At 32.9% G+C, this 21,049-nt stretch overlaps 1 protein-coding gene across 7 annotated transcripts in view; it reads right to left on the minus strand.

Annotated features, from left to right (window-relative positions):
* Window positions 1-4,401: 4,401 nt before the first annotated feature.
* The window catches only part of CHIC1 (cysteine rich hydrophobic domain 1), a 43,272-nt gene continuing 26,624 nt past the window's right edge, over window positions 4,402-21,049 (minus strand). For 2 of the 7 annotated variants that reach the window (XR_006339903.1, XR_006339900.1), the window contains 4 exons: window positions 14,387-14,489; window positions 12,266-12,322; window positions 11,964-12,023; window positions 4,402-10,652 (listed from right to left, as the gene is read on the minus strand). Coding sequence is in view for 2 of the 7 variants with exons in the window: in XM_043896369.1 (XP_043752304.1) it covers window positions 10,602-10,652; window positions 11,964-12,023; window positions 12,266-12,322 (168 nt within the window). In the remaining 5 variants the exon portion in view is untranslated. Of the gene's footprint in view, window positions 10,653-11,803; window positions 11,855-11,959; window positions 12,024-12,265; window positions 12,323-14,386; window positions 14,490-21,049 lie in introns of those variants that run through there. The other 5 variants (XR_006339902.1, XM_043896371.1, XR_006339901.1 and 2 more) reach the window with 5 other exon arrangements.

Raw genomic sequence — 21,049 nt, forward strand, 5'->3', positions numbered from 1 at the left:
AGTCTAACTTTATTTAGGCTTTCGATGGCTAAATTAAAGATCTCTTTTGGTAAATGGTACATTGCCCTTGAAAATGTGTGGGTTATTTTCAAATATCTTTTGATATTGATTTCTAACATAATTCCACAGTGATAAGAGAACAGACTGTATGATTTCAATATCTTTAGACCATTAAATTTTTGCATCTTGTTTTATGTCTTTAAATATGTTCCAGTGTCTCCTAGTTTATAGGAACTAGAATAGAATTTGTATCCTACTGTTGTGTGAAAATTGTATTAATCTTATTATGCTGAATTGGTTCACAGTGCTTTTTAGGTCTACTATATCCTTCTACTTCTCTGTATACTCATTCTATTAATTTTTGAGAGTTTGCCATTGAAACTCCAACTAAAAATCTGAATTTACTTAAAAAATAATTGCAATATATAGTGGAACTATATGTAACTGTATGTATTTTCCAAGTCTCCTGTAAATGTTATCATACTAACATAATTAAAAAAAAGACTTCAACCCTTTCACTCTATAATCCATTCATAAAAAAATATATCCAAAGGATCAGATTCAGGTAAAGATTTATGTATAAAGATACTCATGAAGTCATTATTTATAATACACAAACCACTGAAAACAGACTAAATACCAAACAAAGTGAAATTAATAAATTATGGGCTATTCAGACATTGTTCTGCTATTAGTTTCAAAGAGCATATATTGATATGGGGAAATATTAAGGTGTAAAAGCAGCATACTTTGAAAAGTTTTAATTATATACACATATACATAAAAATGTAGTATATAGTAAAATTGTGGGAGATTTTAATTTTCTTCTTCATACCTCTATTTCATATATTTCCTAGTAGATGCAAGTATTTTTATAATAAAGAAACACTAACCTTAATGGCCATATTTTCCATCCATCACACCCTAATACAGATCCTTATTTAAGCATAAACTGATTTAGTTCTGGTTGCATTATCTGAACATATTGAATCTAACTTACTCTTGAAATGTTTTTCTGAATTTTTTAAAAAAATTAATATCATTTTGGTTCAACATAGTAAAAATGAGAAAAAAAAATCAGTAGTCCTATCTAAACAAAACACAGGAGAGGTTTTATAGATTCTTACCTAGAGTTCTTAACACGGTGGTATCACCTTAGGCAATGTTACTCTCAAGGATAACAAGGAAGGTACTGCATTGGGTGCATGACAAAACTTTGTTGAAAGCTACGAAGTAAAGATCAGTTCTAAAATAACGTGTTGGTCCTCCCTGCTTGTGGCTGTGTTTCACTAGATGAGGTCTTTGATGCTGTTGTTTGGAAGCCTGGTCAGTTTTATTAACACCATCACTTCATCATCATAACCAGGCCCTCAAAGGCAAAATAATCTTAAATACACCTATGTCACAAAATCATCTCATGGACACTCAGAATGTCAGATTTAAATGAGGCTGTAACAATCATCTAGTTTATGGAATCATTAAATCAAGCATCCATTATTACTAGGTAACATCAATGAATGCAGTAGGTGTCAACTAAAAAAATGCACAACCTAACAGTTGAGAATTGTTTTATTTGGTGGACAAAATTGAGGCCTTAACCCCAGAAGACAGCCTCTCAGGTGGCTCTGAGGGACTGCTCTGAAAGGGAGCAGGAGTTTTGCAATAAAAACCAGGTAGCTGGAACTTTAAATAAAAAAATAATAATAATTAAAGAAAACCAGACATCTAAAGTTAATGAATTAGGTGCTTTTGTGTGTATGGGCTCATCAAAATCACTCTTTTGATATGCACCTTAACTCGTAGGGCCAGTATCCTGCTTTTCTCCATTGTGAATCACCTCAGGATGCACAGTTGGGGGTGGCTGCAGTGGCTGCTGGCTTGCAGGCTGCAACATCCTCCTTTGTTTACTGATACGGCAGGTGACATTTTTCATCCACATAGGTCGTTAGTAAGAAAACACTTCCCTTCCACAAACAAGGCACTCTCTCCACATCTCCAACCAAATGAATATTAAATAATACAAGTAGCTACCATGGCCTGCATCTTTTCCTCAATTTTGAAAGAGATACGGGTTCAAGAAATATATTGCTTCCTTTTCAACTACATCGTAAGACAAACAAAATGATCTGAGTTTCAGAGAGACAAGAGAGTATAGTATTACACTGGAAAAACAGAAAATAAATGCTCCAATCTCACACCAGTCAGAATGGCCATCATCAAAAAGTCTACAAAGAATAAACACTGGAAAAGGTTTGGAGAAAAGGGAGCCCTCCTAAATTGTTGGCAGGAATGTAAACTGGTACAGCTACCATGGAGAACAGTATGGAGGTTCCTTAAAAAACTATAGAGTTACCATATGATCCAGCAATGCCACTCCTGGGCATATATCCAAAGAACATTCTACTTCAAAAAGACACATGCACCTCAATGTTCATAGCAGTACTATTTACAATAGCTAAGACATGGAAGCAATTTAAGTGTTCATTGATAGATGAATGGATAAAGATGTGGTAATATACATACAGTTATAAAAAGAATGAAATAATGCTATTTGCAGCAACATGGATGGACCTAGAGATTAACATACTAAGTAAAGTCAGACAAAGATAAAGATATCACTTATATGTGGAATCTAAAAAAAATTATATAAATGAACTTATTTATAAAACAGAAACAGATTCACAGACATAGAAAACAAGCTTATGGTTACCAAAGGAGAAAGTGGGGGTGTGGGGGAGAAATAAATTCAGAGCTTGAAATGAACATATACCCAACTATATATAAAACACCAAGTTCCTGTTGTATAGCACAGGGAATTATATCAATATCTTGTAATAATCTATAATGGAAAGGAATCTGAAAAAGTATATATAATAAAAAAATAAAAAGTATACATGCATATAACTGAATCACTTTGCTGTACACCAGAAACTAATACCACATTGTAAACCAACTATGCTTCAATTAAAAATAAAAGTCAAAACACAAATTGATAGCTTTGCATTGTGTAAATGTACCAAAATTTACTTACTTGGTCCCCCTTAATGGCTTTATTTTCCAAGTGTTCTGTTCTTATGCTGATGTCCATATTCTTATTACACATGTATTTGCACAAATGCTCCCCACACCCATTTGTTGTCATTGTCTTTGCTTGTGGTATGTATAAAGATCAACTTTGCTTCAACTGTATGTGGTCAAGTTTATCAATCATTAAAAAAAGACAAAAAGAAAAAATGAATACTCCATCAAAAAGGGGCAGGTTGCTACTCAGCTCTTGCTGACTGTTCACATGTGGAATTTCTCATGAAGACAGAAATCTGGTTTTCTACATGAAACCACTTAAGTGCTGACAACTAATTCAAAATGTGTGAAAAAAAATTCTGCAGGTCAAAAAGACGTGTATCTGAGAACTGGTTATAGTTTAGTTTGCAACCTTGCTCTAACCCAACCTGCCACCTTGGGGATGATGGATAAAATCAGACTAAATGACCTGGTTTTTGCTAGAGGTCACTTGGGTGATAGAACAGGGATAACAACTCAGATTTACGGTAGTTATAACTGGAGAATTTTCTATCCCGCAGAGAATTTCCTACATTTAGGTAAGTGAAGTATCCCATAAACTGTTAAATATTATTTAATGGCAGATTTAAAGGCCTGGCTCTGCCCTCAATAATATAAAATGCAATGTAAAAGTATTTCTTACATAGCACATCCTATACCACATCCAAGAAATTATCAATGAAAAGTATAGATCTTTATCCACCCATATAGTAACATTTCAAAAAAGAATTTTAAAACAAAACATGAAACTTCTCTGTAGGTTTAAGTGTGTCATCTTCAATTCAACATTTTGAAATTTATAGTCTTTGAAAGGTTCAATACAATTGACCAAGATACTGGGAAACATTAACAGTTTTTCTTGTTATGTTACATTTTGCTGTTTTGCTAAATTTGTAGAAGTTTGGAATGTTTTTAAAAATCTAGTATTATTGCATGTTAACCACCTTGAGTTAACACTTAGTGTCATATAGTCTGCTAACAAGAGTCAAAAGTTTTGCCAAGTAGCTTCACATTTCAACATTTCTTGCATTAAAACATTATGCTTAGTATGGTGGAAATCCACTTGTACTTTATTTTTATAATTCATAAATTCATAGGCATGCAAGGTGAATGCAAAGTTGTTTAGAAACAAATTCTTACTTAGTCAAATGCCAAACACTGGGCACAACAAAGGCCCACAAAACCAAGAGAGAGCATGAATTACTTAACAGAATTAGACATAACACTAGCAAATGTGGGAGGGGGCAATATGCAAAACACACATTTTAAAAGGAATCCTTAGTTACCTTATAAGGATGAAAGCAGGGACGGAAGAAGGAAGACGCACCAAAGAATACACAATTCATTAACAGATTTGCACTTTATTGTAATTTTGCATCCTGAGATAATAAAATTTAATATCTGACAATTGAACAACGACAGAAGCAGCAGTGAAAGTTTCAGAGAGGCAGGTATCCTTCCTTTTGGCACAGCTGTATATAGGTTGAGTTTTTCCAGGAGAGTCACTCCGGAACTCAAGGGAGAAAAAATGATTCATTCCACAGGCTATACAACAATAAAAGATGCGTGAAAGTTCTTGGCTTAAATGGACATATTCACTTTTACCCTTTTCTAGTAAAACTGTCTCAACAGGAATCCTCTGCCCCAAAGTAGAAATCCTAGGTTTTTCAGACAGATATTTTGATCAGTGCCCACCTTCTAGCAGGATTTCCTGTTTTTGCAGCTGACTCGCATTTGTACATGGTTAGTTCAAGGATGGCAAACTAGCCTGTAGATCATATAATTGCAAACATTTGTAACTGGTTTCAAAGTCCAGGCATTAAATCAATTTCATACTATTTGCTTACTATAAAATGAAAAGTTAAAAAATTAAGCAAAGATCAAAGCAAACAAAATAAGCAGGAATAAAAGAAACATTTGAGAAATTATTGCTTAAGGCAATAATTGACTTCATGTTGACTTTACACACAGAACTACTTTGAGACTCAGAAATTGGTGTTTACTCCAATGCTAGAAGACGACATTATAATGCTTTTCACACTTGCAATCCTGTATGTGTGTATATGTATGATTTACACATATACACCCAGATAAATTAGCTCAATTATATCATCCTGAATCAGAAAAAAACTGAAGGCAAGTTCTAACCTGAAGTTATATAGCCCAATCTAGCCAAAACACACACACACATTTTAGCATTTCATTATTTAGGGACTAGGTAAGCAACCTGTGGAGGTCAAATAATTTCGGTTCCTTTATGAAAGTGGCTCCCAACATTTCTGCCATAAAGATTCCTTTATTATTCTTTCCCCATATTTTCAAGTATTTTATTTATTAAATTGCATATAACAATAGGCTTTCTCATTTAAAAAAATAATTAAAAGCCTAACCACCATTCACAGTTTCTGATCAATACAGATAATCAGTGTTAGAATTGAAGAAATATAAACAAAATGTGTAAAAATTCTGTCTTAGTTGGCTTGTGCAGCCAATGTTATGGGTAAATGGATGATTTCTAGTATACTTTTTGAAATACTGAAAAAGGTTCAAGGATGACCCCACTGCTATTTTCATCTGCCCCAAGTTGAGAACCACTGGTTTACATCCATGTGCTTTTCCTCCCCTAAACCAAGTATTATAACACAATATAACACAATTATAACACAATTATCCATGTTAATACATAAGGGATTAATAACAAAATTACTACCAAAACTAGATTAATTGCAATACTCATTCTGTAACGTTTGACTGAGAAAGGAAACATAACAACATAGATTTAAAGGACTCTATTTAGAAATTACAAAATCATGATATACAATACATCCTTCAGTCAATTTCAAAAGCACATTTATATATGAAAAAATCCTCAATTCCCCTGTGAGGTAGGTCCAGATTATTGTCCCCACTTTCACCATGAGGACATGAGGTACAGAAGAATTAAGCAGCAGAGCTAAGAATTAAACCAGAAGTGACTTGGGTTTGACTTCTATATCACTTTCCTTTCTAATATTAATTTGTTCCAACAGATGTTTTTGAGGATATGGAAATAATTAAGACACTGAAGCAGATATTGAATGGGATATAAAATTCTCTTTCACATCAATGTCAAGGTGGGTCTTACTATACCTCCACAACTGTTGCAGCCATAATTCTTGCTCAGGTACCAACTGCATATATAGTCAGATTCCACATAGGTAAAGCCCATAGACCTCAGTCCTCAGTTCCTAGGGAAACTACAATCATTCTTATCACCAAGGAGGTGCTGAGATCTCACAGGCATCAGGTTCTTTGAGTCTGTATGATATGAATACATACCAGCTAGGTGCCTGTTGGCAAATCAAACTTTTATTGTGTGCAAGGCACTGTGAGAATTTCCATGAAGGGTAGTAGATTTGAGAAAAATCATTCTGAGATTCTGTAGAGTAAAAACTTCCTAAGGATTCCTAGTATCACAGAATGTCAGGTGACCTCTAATTTTCTGTACAGCTCTAAGTTCAATCTCATGATTTTACAGATGAAGAGACTGACATGTAATGTAAGTGACTTGCCTGGAGCACATTAGATCATTTCCTCATATAGTATGAATCTGACAAATTCCACAGAAAATGGAACATATTCCCAGGTTGCCATCATAAAAATGAAAAGGCTGGCTCAGAATCAGGAAAAGAGAAACTGGGGGTAATATAGGAAAATGTGTATATATAATACACACACACACACATATATATATATTCCACATATTACATGGACAGGTATTATTAATAAAATCTATTCATTATTCACTTTCTATGGAAAATTTTCCAATAGTTCATCATTTAAAATAACCCAAAGGATTTAACAATTGTTACACAATGGATTAAAGTAGAATTTTATAAGCATAAGAGGACTTAATTTCAGTGAATCTGAGCATCTTATTATCAAATTAGCAAAAAGTATTCCCACTATGTGAAACTGTTCCAATTAAATGGGTGTATACAAATTTCTATATACCCTCTCAGGTCAATATAGTCAATTCTAATAAAAAAACTGTTTGGAGGCTTTAAGTAGTGAGGTCTGATTTTTTGAGTGGTAATTTATAAACAAAATTAAAATGCTAATGATATTTAAAGAGATTTTACATTTAAAAAAAAACCCATTTGTTTGAAGGCTTACAAATGTTATGGAACTTCACTCAAACTATGATAAAATAAGAATAAATTTCATTAAAATGGTAGAGTGCTAAATAGTAACAGTTTGATTAACTGATCAGACATTAGTGTTTATAGGTCATGATAACATGAACAGTGTGTGTGTTAAATACTTCCGTAGGCTTTAGTAGAGCTTCAATCAAAGACTATTGTTTTTTCAGGACCATGCTAAATTACATGTTTACTAGCATTAGAATTATACTAGGTTTATAAGTGACTGATACTTCTGTTCTGTAATATTTTGTCACTAATACATCTCATGGTTGGGGAAAACCCAGGAAATAGGCTTTAAATAAGAAATAGAAGAAATACAATATACTAATAAAATATTCTTATATTATACTTAGCTGAAAAGGATGGTTTTAATGTAATGATTTACCAATTCATTTGTTCTGCTTCCTTCAACATAAAATGTTATCTTTATTCAAAGACGACAAGGCACTTCTCCATCTACTTCTAACATTTGACTACAATGGTTTCTTCCTAGATTAACATAGAGGGTAGAAAGAGTCAAAGAATAGCTGAAAAATGTTAAAGCTTATTTCATTTTATACACAATTTATGGGGGTAGAGATGCATAATGGAAAGTCAGAGAAGGAACAGTTTTAACTTGTAACCTCAAAACTTTGTAAGATTTATATATTTCAGTAGATACATGTTATTTTCTCTGGAAACATCCATAGCACGTTTCATAAATGAGTATTATATAACAAAAAAACCTCAAATTTGTTTCTTTAATCTAAAAACAACTAGCACAAAAATACTTCATTAACTTGATGTGTTCTATCCTGAGGATATAAGAAAAAAAGTCAGTGAGGGAGAAATTAATGTCCACAGTGTACTCTGTCATTTCAGCATGCACTGCTGCCAATATCACTGAAAAGAAAACAAATCTCTTGAAGGACTCAAAAATACTCAACTGCTAATCAGTCCCCTCCAAAGGAAAAGAGCTTGAAAAAGCAGTCATAGAAGAAAGAAAAAAGTTTGGGTATTTTCTGAGTAGTTCAAGAAAATAAGTCAATCAGATTAATGAATAATAAGATAATAAATTTAAGAGTTATTAGAATAGGTTTTAAAATTAAGTTTACACATGCTGGTAAATGCTTTTTATGACAAATACTACTGTAACTTGAATTATATACTCTGTTACCTCCAGATGCACTCTATTCCTGTCTCAATATTAGTTTTATAGAAACAATTCACCACTTCCTGCTGTTCTTTGAGCAAAACAAGTGTGATCTATACATGGCAGAAAAAGTTACTATGACCATCATATGGCCAAATTCTAAGTTTACAGGAAAAAAATGAGATTTTAAGGGTTGACTCAAAGTAATTATTCTATCAGTGATAATTAGAAATTTTGTATTACGCTGGAAATCAATTTTGGTATTAAACTGTCACAAATTGAAACATAAACCTGATGATACTAGCTGGAACATAAACCACAGATACAATTTTTCCCCGAACTTATCTATAAAACAAGACATTTGGTATACATTTTCAGAGGTTTCCACTTTGTCTATAAAAATGCACCTTCAATTTTTCAGCAGACAGACAAATGATATTTGCAGGCACACACAATATATTAAAAGTTAGAGATTCTGGGTGGCATGGGGGTAACAGGGTTCTACAGAGAGAGGTGGAAAAGTTGTTCATGCAATTATAATCACATATCAAAAATCTCTTTTTTTCCCTTTTCTTTTATTCGTCCAGGACTGCGGATTTCAAATTAGGCATAAATTTTAAAAGTGGCTTTAAAAGCCCTTGTATAAAAAAATGATTGCTCTCTTCACTGGGATGAATGTTTGCCTAAAAAAGCTAACTAATAGCAATAAGACTAAAATAATAAATAAAATATTATTCAGTCTCAGATACTTTTATTTTCAGCACTACAAATTACAAATAGTGTCTGCATACAGGCATAATTTGCAGTTGAACTAATGCAATGTAAAGTTTTCATTAGGTTAAAAACTCAAATTCTAGAAGAATTACGAGTGTCTGCTCTTATTCCAATGTGAAGAGAAATAGAGAAATATGCACATACCAATGAAAAGGCTGCATGTGTGGCTAATTTAGAAACTAAAATATTTTTGTTAAATTCTTGTCTTTCCTCATTAATAACATCCATACCTTTACAAAAGATCCCCAAAATGAGGATTAAGAGTATTTAATCAATTATGAATCTGCCACTTTAGGTAGAGCTTTTCAATTAGCTCTCTCTCTTTCTCAAAGTGGATCATAACTCCAGAAACGGGTTAGCAGTGGCTTTCCTGGGGGTGGGGTCTAGATACTTCCTAAGACATCTGAAACTTGAGACAACCCTTAAAGGTCATAATCCTGTGTATTTCCAAGTGAAGAAAAGGATACATAAAGGGAAATAAATGAGGAGAGTGAGGCTGTGAAATGTGTCAGATGTCAAATGAGTTCTTTTGTTAAGTGGAGGACAAAATGGGACGTACTGAACTAAATGGAAAAAACAAGGTTCTTGGTTTCAGGTGCAATGCAGAAGGTCTCAGACAATGATTTAAATTTTAATCTTCTCATTACAAAGGGCCATCCTGCCCACACCTGAAATTTTTAACATACTTATTATGGCTTTGCCATAACACAGCATGTTAACAATCTATACATTCAAAAGGATGCTTGCAAACTTCATTCACATTAAAATTTATGCAGAATTGTTGGCAATACATTAAGAATAACAGTACATTCTGTAAACCATGGCATATCACATTTTTTTACTTTATGCAAAGAAACAATATTTACAGGTCTTTAGGAGTTTAAATATTTTATCCACTAACATAAGTGATAATTAAGCAAAGTGCAGGACAAAACCAGTGCTATTAATTGCATGTCCTTTAAAAGCAGGTAAGAGTAAAACCGTTTCTAAAAGCTACCAAAAGCTTATTTATGTATGTACAGTAAAGGATTACAGAGCATTAAATAGCCTAGAAAAATGATGCATATTTAGAAACAGTAAGTATGAAAATTATAAGGCAGCATGCTCAGAACATGTTTTTGTTTTTTAAACACCTGCACTGATGTTATATTTAGTGGCAACTATATATATATATATATATATACATATATACATATATACACACACACACATATGTATGTGTATTTATTTAAAAATTGACAGTGCAAAATACAAGCCTCATTTAACAACAACATAAAGGATGTGCAAAATTTCTTCTTAAACCAACACAAATGAAAAGTGTGAGGAGAATATTCTACCATTATAAAGAATAAATGAACACAGCAAAGGAGACCATCTTCATTCCAAAATCATCTACAAGGCACTAAGGGTAGGAAATGACAGGTAAAACAGAAGTGACTGAATAAAATCCCTCAGTCAGGTCGGAATATGGGATATTTTGGTAAGAATTCTATTAGTATTACCTGTAAAATAAAAATAAACAAGAATATATTGACAAAATTTTCATTTACTGTAACTTATACATAACCCAAAAAGTCTATAATCATTTCTCACAGGACTATATTTTGGTCTTATACTATAAAGCAAGTGAAATATATAAAACAGTTACAAAAGGAACTTACCACAAGTTATCATTAGATTGGCAATTAAACTGGAAAACATAATTACTTACTATAGCTAATAGTTTTTGTCTGATTTACAGTAACTGTTTAGTTAACAGAAAAGCAAACCCTATTATATTTTAATGTCTTTCCCATTCTCCCTTGGTTCCCTTTTCTGTAGCAAAGTGGAACGGATTAAATGGAAAGGATACAAATTTTATTAGAATTAGAATCTCTGACAAAAATATATTAGGATTAGGATTAGAAAAAAATACCTTCACTTATATTACATTTATATAGTTTTCAATTAAAATAGCTGATATTGGTTGAGTATTACTATCTTTTAGAAGCTTTTTTTGTAAAAAATAGTGTTCAAATGGATTGATTAAAACATTTTAATTTAAAAAAGGTTTGGAAATAAAAACAATATATTTATAAAGCTACATAAAGTTACAATAGTTTATACAAGGTTTTACCTACAGAGAATTTTAGATTTGTGGTCATTTGCACATTATCCTCAAAACTATTCAAAGTGGAGAAAGATACATAATAATCCTTACTTATGAAATAGAAATGAAATGTTTATTATTAAATATATATCACATCAGCAATTTAAGTTTGGATAAATTTCATATTCTTTTGAATGTTAATGATACTCAATTTGTCACATTGGCTATACGTGACTTTATGCGTTGTGACTAAGATCACAGATCTTTCAGTTTAAAAAAATTAGAATCTATAGTTTCTTCACTGAAAGCTATTAATAAATACCAGCTAAGAAAAAAAAAATCCAGGAATATGAACCCAGAAGTCAATTCCTATTTTATGTAAGTTTTGACAAGATTACATTTAGAAATATTTGTTCATCTGTGCCCATCAACATGTGTTATGGTTTGCACCTGCGTTAAAAGACGATTAAGGTTTTTACCATGTTTTCATCTGAGCATACTAGCTAAAGTTTTTCTAAGATCTAAATAATTGTCAGCTTTCAAGATATTTTATGTTGGCTACAAACCTAAAAATGTGGAAGGAAACCTCTATGTTCCAAATGACAAAAGTTCAAGCTGAGAAGAAAAAAGGTAGAAAGAAGATGTGACAAATGATAAATACAGTAAAATGTAACATTCAGGATGGAATCCAAAAATATGCAATTAAAGATAACTGCATACTTACATACTCCATCATATTGCTAGTTTCACATTTCCTTTTAGTCAACTTCCAGTGCAAAGCAAGCTAAGAAGGTAAAGTTTGTTAAGAATTTTATCAACAATTTATACTAATTATTACCTACACATTTGAATAAACCACTGAACAACAATTGAGGAATAACATACTTTTAAAAATACTTTGTAAAGAATAAATATTAAAAAGTGAGTATTCTCTAATCCATGCTTTTGTGGCCTGAAAATTTTCTATTTTTTTCAATTTATTAATGCAAATATGAATGGAATACTTATTTGCTTAAACTTTCTTACCTTGTGATACAATCTGTTATTTTCCCATTCTAACAACTTCTGAATTGATCTTCTGGTCTATGAGAAAGAATCAAGACTTTGTTACAAGATGAAGAGCTTTGTAAACCATGTGTATTCTGCTTACTTGCAAGATCCCATTATTTTCTCCTCTTGCTTTTTCTTTTCAAAACAAAATATGTACAAATTACTTTGTGTTGTGAGTCCATTAACTGGACTATATAAAAACATTACCAGTGCTGCTAGCAGTCCATTTATGAACCTAAATCTAGACTTTGGTATATCTTTTCACAAGGTTAGTTTTTTAATATACATATAATTTGCTAAGCTAATCTGATTACTCATCAAATGTTTTCCTATCAGAGTTCTTAGCACAATACCTGACAAATAGTAGTCAAGGTCTACAAGTTGAGTAAAACAAACCAACATATATTAGAATTTCCACTGAAAAGAAGTACAAAATCAGGAAGTTGAAAAATTTGTATTTAGAGGAAAAAATAAAAACAAGAGAAGCAGCACTGTCGTAAACAGGAGGACAGAGGCTGAGTTTCTCATTTGGAGTGCATGTATTTTGTAAGGAATAAGAAAAGTTTGCAAAATGTTCCAAAACATTTTAAGTATAAAATTTAAAGATTTAAGTATAAATTTAAGTATAAAATTAAGTATAAATTTAAGTATAAAATTAAGTATAAATTTAAATTTATACTTTAAATTATAAATTATAAAATTTAAAGTATAAGTATAAATTTAAGTTTAAATTTAAAATTTAAGTATAAACTTAAGTATAAATTTAAATTTAAAATTTAAGTATAAACTTAAGTATAAATTTAAATTTAAAATTTAAGTATAAGTATAAATTTAAGTATAAAATTAAGTATAAATTTAAGTATAAATTTAAAGATTTAAGTATAAAATTAAAGACTATTAGGCATTTTTGATTTTTAACTGAACTTGGGTCTCCTGCATTGCAGGCGGATTCTTTACTATCTGAGCCATCAGGGAATCACAATAAATGGAGAGAGACTAAATATTTTCCTCCTAAGATCAGGAACAAGACAAGGATGTCTCCTTCTGCTAGTTTTATCCAACAGCATATAGATGCTACAGCCAGGGCAACTAGACAAAAATAATAAAGGCATCCAAATTGTAAAAGGAAACATGAAACCATCTTCATTTGCAGAGGACATGATCTTGTATAGAGAAAACCCTAAGGAATCTAAAACACTACTTGAACTAATAAATAAGAATTCTGGCCCCCATGATCTTCAATTCCTGGAGTTACACCTATGACTGTTACACTACATTGCAAAAGGGACATTGCAATTGTAATTAAAGTTATTAATCATTTGGCTTTAAAATAGGGATATTATTCTAGATTATTTTGGCAGACCCAATGTAATTCCATGAGCCCATAAAAACAGAGAATTTTTTCCAGCTGATGGAAGAATAGCCAGAGGGGTCTGAAACACAAGAAGTACTTGAGCCATCATTACCGGCTTTGTATGACAAAACCCACTGCAATGTTGTGAAGTAATTAGCCTCCAACTAATAAAAAGAAAAAAAAAAAAAGAAAAAAAAAAAGATGGAAAGGTCACATAGAAAGTCTAAGGAGGGAATGATTTCTGAAATCTGAAAGAGCTTGGGTGTAAACTCTTTCCCAGAATCTCCAGAAAGGAATGAAGCTTTGCCAGCACCTTGATTTTGGCCTTGTAAGATTCTAATAAAAAAAATATGAAAGTGAAGTTGCTCAGTCGTGTCCGACTCTTTGTGAATAAGAGAACCCAAATAAGTCACACTGTACCTAGACTTCCGACTGTGAATTAATAAAATAGTGTTAAGTCATTAAGTTTATAGAAATTTGTTATGCTAGACAGAAAAGTAATACAAGGTTCTTACATATAGAAATCAATTTTATTTCTATATGCTATCAATGAACAATCTGAAAAAGAAAGTAAAAGATTAATTCCATTCACAATAGATTTTTCTTTTTATATGTTAATCCCATCCTCCTAATTTATCCCTATTCACAACAGATTTAAATATAAAATATTTAGGAGTAAATTTAACAGAAAAAGTATAAGATGTGTAAGGTGAAAACTAAAATACATTGCTAAAGGGAATTACCTGGTGGTCCAGGGAGCCTGGGTTGGATCCCTGGTTGTGAAACTAAGATCCTGTAAGCTGCACAGTGTGCCCAAATAAAATCTCCAAAGAACAAAAAACACTGCTAAAATAAATTTCAAAAGAGGTAAATAAATGGAAAATATCCCATATATATATTCATAAGTTATAAGACTCACATAATAGCATTTACAACATACAGATAGCCAAAAGAAGAAAGGATCCATATTTTACACTATGTACAAAATTAACTCAAAATGGATCAAAGACCAAGTCATAAGAAATGAAACATTAAAACAACTAGAAGAAAACACAGGAGTACATCTTTTAAATCTTGAGTTAGGCAAAGCCCTCTTAAAATATGATATAAAAGGTACAAGCAAGATTATTTTAAAAGATAAAATTGACTTAATCAAATTAAAAGTTTTTATGTGTCAAATATAACATCAAGATAGTAAGAGCCCACCCAGAATGTCAATGTGAGGACCTTAGAGAAACCTCTTCCCTGGAGAGACAACTATTAAGCTTATCAATATTACCAAGTACAATCATTCAAATGTTCTAGAGATTGATCAAAGGGTTTACAACAGATTGAGTAGTTATTCAACAAAATCTATGGAAAATAAGTAATAACAGTGGGAAGCCTTGGTACTGGAGCTAGAAACTATATTCATATCTGCCTTGTGGAAGAACTGCTTCAGTGTAAGGCAGTTTCCACACCTCCCAGATACCTGGAGTAGAACAGTTCTTCTGGTTAGTTTGGGCAGACAGTGAAAATAGGTAGATCCCATTTTCCATAGTTCTGTGCAATAAAAGGCCTAAATCAAGTGGGTGATATCAGGAGAGCAGCACCCATTTCCCTACCCACAGCTTCTGAAAAATAGGCAGGATAGTTGGTAAAGAATGCAGTCCCTCTTTCTGGTACACATCTATGTTGTAGGCAAGCTGTTATAGTTGCTTTGACAAATGAGTGGCAGTTACTATCTTCCCAGTGTCCTATGGCAGACATATTCTGGGTAGATATGAGAGATGGGGAATATTAGCAGACCCCACTCTCCCTGACTTTAGGTTAAGAAAAACTCCACAACTAATATCATACTAAATGGTGAAAGATTGAAAGCTTCTCCTCTAAGGCAGAAAAAAGACAATGATTGTCACTTCTATTCAACATATTACTGAAAATTCTAGACAGAGAAATTAAGCAAAAGAAATAAAAGGCATCCAAATCAAAGAGGAAGAAATAAAATTATCTCTCTTTGAAGGTGAAATTATATTATGTGTAGAAAACCTTAAAGAATCCACAAAAAACCCTGTTAGAGCTAGCTAACAAATTCAGGAACATTTCAGAATATGAAATCAACCTGCAAAATTCAGATGCATTTCTATATAACAGTAGTAAACAATTCAAAAAAGGAATTAAGAAAACATAACATTTCCAATAGTATCAAAAGAAGAAAATACTTAATAAATTTCAGCAAGGAGGCAAAAGACTTGCACACATAAAATTATAAAATGATACTAAAAGAAATTAAAGACTTAAATAAATGTAAATAATCCCATGTTCATAAATTTGAAGACTTAATATTGTTAAGATGACAATATTATTCAAAATGATCACAGATTCAATGCAATCCTTATTAGAATCCCAGTGATTTTTTACATAGAAATAGAAAAATTCATCTTAAAATTCACATGGAACCCCAGAAGACTCTTACTAGCCAAAAAATCTTGAAAATGAGAAACAAATATAAAGGACTCACATTTCCTGATTTTAAAACTTATTACAAAGCAATAATAACCAAAAGAATATAGCATTGGCATAAAGATAGACATATAGACCAATGGAATAGAACAGAGAGCCTAGAAATAAACAGTCAACAGATTTCTGACAAGAGTGACAACTGTTCAATGGGGAAAAAGGACTTTTAAATAAATACTGCAAAAACCAGATATCCATATGTGTATGAATTAAGTTGAATTTTAAATTTATGCCATATGCAAAAATTAACTCAAAATGGATCAAAGAATTAAACATAGGAATGACAATCACAAAAGTCTTAGAAGAAAACATAGGAGACAATCTTCACGACACTGAATTTTGCAATTATTTCTTAGATATGACACTGAAGCACAGGCCAAAAGGATGGCAGAAAATATCCGCATAACACATATCTGATAGGGAAAAATAATAACAAGAATATATATATATATGTATATATATATATATCCCACAACTCAACAACAAATAACTAAACAAGCTAGTTACAAAATGGGCAAAGTACCTAATATACAAATGGTCAATAAGCAAATATAAAAATGCTCAACACTACTAGTAATTAGGGAAATACAAATAAAAACCACAATTAGATATCACTTCACACTCATTATGGTGGCTATTATCAATAAAATGGAAAATAGTGACTGCTGGTGAAGATCTGGAGAAACTGGAAACCTTGTGCACAATTTACCAGAGTAGAAACACAGAAGAGGAAAACTCTGTGAGAACTAGGACTAGGATAGCAATTTTTGTTATTGCTGTTTGTTTGATATCAATACCTGAACTTTAATTGACAAATTGTTGGAAGCTCAGTGGGGACAAGTTTGAGAGTTCAAAATTCCAAAGGGGTACAGTCTTGATGGAGACTCCCACACTTTTATGACTTTATTACCAGGAGACCTATCAGGTTCTCACAGTGATTGCAGAAAAATCCCCTCATCCTTCCAGCAGGAGAAAGGGAAGAACAGTTAGTCACATTTAAATATGCCCAGAACATTCTGTTCTTAGCAAAGCCTGCTCTCCAGAGAAACTATTGTACCAGAGCCTAATCTACTGGGATATTACTAGAGCCTAACCAATCTTGGAGAAGGCAATACACAACTCTAGCATCCTCTAGCTTTCCTGTCCCACCTAAAGAGGAAAACAAAACAACAAAAAATCTGAGAATACTTCTGGAGGGTACAGCCCAGGAGCACAGGCTCAATAAAAAAAGTAAGCCTAGACATAATACTATAGAACATGGCCAGTCCCCCAACACCTTGTTTAGTCGTTAAGTTGTGTCCTACTCTTCGAAACCCCATGAACTGTAGCCCGCCAGGCTCCACTGTCCATCGGATTTCCCAGGCAGAAATACTGAAGTGGGTTGCCATTTCCTTGTACTTGGGATTTTCCCAACCCAGGGTTTGAACCTGCATCTTCTGCATTGGCAGACGGATTATTTACCACTGAGCCACCAGGGAAGCCTCCTTCCCCAGCACCTTACCACTACATCAATAAGGCTTCTGTATTATAATACAAGGAATACAATTAAAAGAACTGTGCATCTCAGATGATATCTAAGAAGTCTGTAGGGAAATCCAAGGAAAATAGGCCAGAGAAAAACAAGGACACCAAGAAACGTTTAGCCTTCGATTTATAATAGCTATGTGCATGTGTGCTCATGTGTGTCGAACTCTTCGCAACCTCACAGACTGTATCTCTTCAGGCTCCAGTGTTCATAGAATTTTCCAGGTGAGAATAGTGGAGTGTACTGCTATTTCCTACTCTAGGGGATCTTTCCGACCCAGGATCAAACTCATGTCTCCTGCATTGGCAGGCAGATTCTTTACCATTGCACCACCTGGGAAGCCCTCTAACAGCTACAGTAAACAGTAAACACAGTCAAACAAAAAAATAAAATCTCATTTTAAAGGCCTATTTATCTCAGTTCCTTTTACCTAGGACATCATGTATAGCTTTCAAACAAAAATCAGAAGTCATACTAAAAGAAGTTTGAAAAGACAGAGCAAGCATTAGAATCAGGCTCAGAAATGGCAGTGATGTTGAAATGATCAGACCGGGAATATAAATCAACTATGAAAAATATACTACATGCTCTAGTGAAAAAAGTGGATAACATGAAAGAATAGATGGATAATGTTAGAAGAGAAATGGGAACTATAAGAAAAAAAATCAAAAGGAAATGGCAGAGAGCCAAAATATCATAACAGAAATGAAGAATGCCTTTGATGGGCTCATCAATGATTGGTAATGGCTGAAGAAACCACCAATGAAGACTGAAGGCATATCAGTAGAAACTTACAAAACTAGAAGAAAAAGAAAAGAAAAATAAAAACAACACAGAATATCCAAGAACTATGGGACAATTACAAAAGGAGCAATAGACCCATAATAGAAACTCTACTTCTGTGCCACCAGGGAAGCCCTACATAATAGAAATACCAGAAGGTAAAGAGAGAAAAGAGGAGACAAAATAGTTAAAGCAATAATGACAATAAAATTTCCCCAAATTAATGAAAGTCATCAAACTCATAGAAAAAGCTCAGAATACAAAGCTGGATGGTGGTGGTGGTTTAGTCACTAAGTTGTGTCCCGACTCTTGTGACCCCATGGACTGTAGCCTGCCAGGTTCCTTTGTCCATAGGATTTTCCAGGCGAGAATACTGGAGTGGGTTGCCATTTCCTTCTCCAACAAAGCTAGATACATGCTCCAAAATCTATACCTAATAATCTCATATTCAAACTACAGAAAGTTAAGGAAAAATGTTCAAAGATGCCAGGGGAGAAAATATCTTACATATAAAGAAGCAAAGATAAGAGTCATATTAGACACCTCCTTAGAAACTATGCAAGCAAAGAAAAAAGTGGAATGAAATGTTTAACGTTTTAAAATAAAATACTACCAACCTAGAATTCCATCTGTGCCCAGCAAAACCGTCCTTCAAAGATCAAAGAAAAATAAAGACTAAGACAAAAAATTAAGGGCCTCTTGCTACTAGACCCTCCTTGCAAAAAATGTTAAAATAAGTTATTTAGAAAGAAGTAAAATGCTACTAGTAAGAAATCTGGATCTACATAAAGAGTGTTAGAGAAGAAACAAATGGATGCAAAATAAAATCTTTTATTTCTTCTATTCTCAACTGATCTAATAGCAGTTTGTTAATAACAATAATGTATTCCATGATTATAGCTTATGGATAAGTAAAGTGAACGACAGTAATGTTATAAGGGATGGGAGGGAAGAACTGGGAATATTCTGTATAAGATAATTGTTTTACCTGGGAAGTGGTACTGTGTTATTTGAAAGGAGACCTGGATTGGTTTTATATGTATATATATTGCAAACTCTCTTTAGTGAGCAACCACTAAAAAGATTAAAAAGTAGGATTACTGATATAGTAAGGGAAGATGAATAATACCGTCATACAAAAATAATTAAACAGAAGGCAAAAAGACCAAAAGACAAAAATATAAACAAAGAACAAGGGTAATGAATAGAAAACAGTAACAAACATGGTAAATATTAGTCAAATTATAACAATAATCACTTTAAATAACAGAAGTCTAAATGTATCCATTCAAAAACAGAGACTGTCAGAAGGGATCAAGAAATAAAACAACTAAGTGCTGTTTACAAGACAACCACTTTAAATATGAAGACATACAGAGACTATAAGTAAAAAGATGGAGAAAGATATACCATAGTAATACTAATCAAAGGAAAGCTAGAGTCACTTCAGTAATTTTAAACAAAGCAGACTTCAGAGTAAGGAAAATATTCAGACATAGAGATATTACAAAATGATAAAGGGTCAACTTTCTAAGACATAACAATTCTTAACTGAATTTAACTCAGATGACCATTATATCTACTACTGTGGGCAAGAGGCCCTTAGAAGAAATGGAGTAGCCATCATAGTCAACAAAAGAGCCTAAAATGCAGTACTTGGATGCAATCTCAAAAACAACAGAGTTCTCTGTTCGTTTCCAAGGCAAACCATTCAATATCATGGTAATCCAAGCCTATGCCCCAACCAATAACGCTGAAGAAGCTGAAGGACCTTCTAGAGCTAACACCCAAAAAAGATGTCCTTTTCATTATAGGGGACTGGAATGCAAAAGTAGGAAGTCAAGAAACACCTGGAGAAACAGGCAAATTTGACTTTGGAGTACAGAACGAAGCAGGGCAAAGGCTAATAGAGTTCTGTCAAGAGAACGCACTGGTCATAGCAAACACCCTCTTCCAAAAACACAAGAGAAGACTCTATGCATGGACATCACCAGATGGCCAACACCGAAATCAGATTGTTTATATTCTTTGCAGCCAAAGATGGAGAAGCTCTACACACTCAGCGAAAACAAGACCAGACGATGACTTGTGGCTCAGATCATGAATTCCTTATTGCCAAATTCACACTTAAGTGAAAGTAAGGAAAGTAGGGAAAACCACTAGACCATTCAGGTATGACCTAAATCAAATCCCTAACGATTATACAGTGGAAGCAAGAAATAGATTTAAGGGACTAGGTCTGATAGACAGAGTGGCTGACGAACTATGGACAGAGGTTCATGACATTGTACAGAGACAGGGATCAAGACCATCCCCAGGAAAAAGAAATACAAAAAAGTAAAATGGCTGTCAGCAGAAGCCTTACAAATAGCTGTGAAAAGAAGAGAAGTGAAAGGCAAAGGAGAAAATGAAAGATATTTCCATTTGAATGCAGAGTTCCAAAGAATAGCAAGGAGAGATAAGAGAGCCTTCCTCAGTGATCAATGCAAAGAAATAGAGGAAAGCAACAGAAGGGGGAAGACTAGAGATCTCTTCAAGAAAATTAGACATACCAAGGGAACATTTCATGCAAAGATGGCCTTGACAAAGAACAGAAATG

Source organism: Cervus elaphus, chromosome X (assembly GCF_910594005.1).
Source record: "Cervus elaphus chromosome X, mCerEla1.1, whole genome shotgun sequence".
Taxonomy (NCBI): domain Eukaryota; kingdom Metazoa; phylum Chordata; class Mammalia; order Artiodactyla; family Cervidae; genus Cervus; species Cervus elaphus.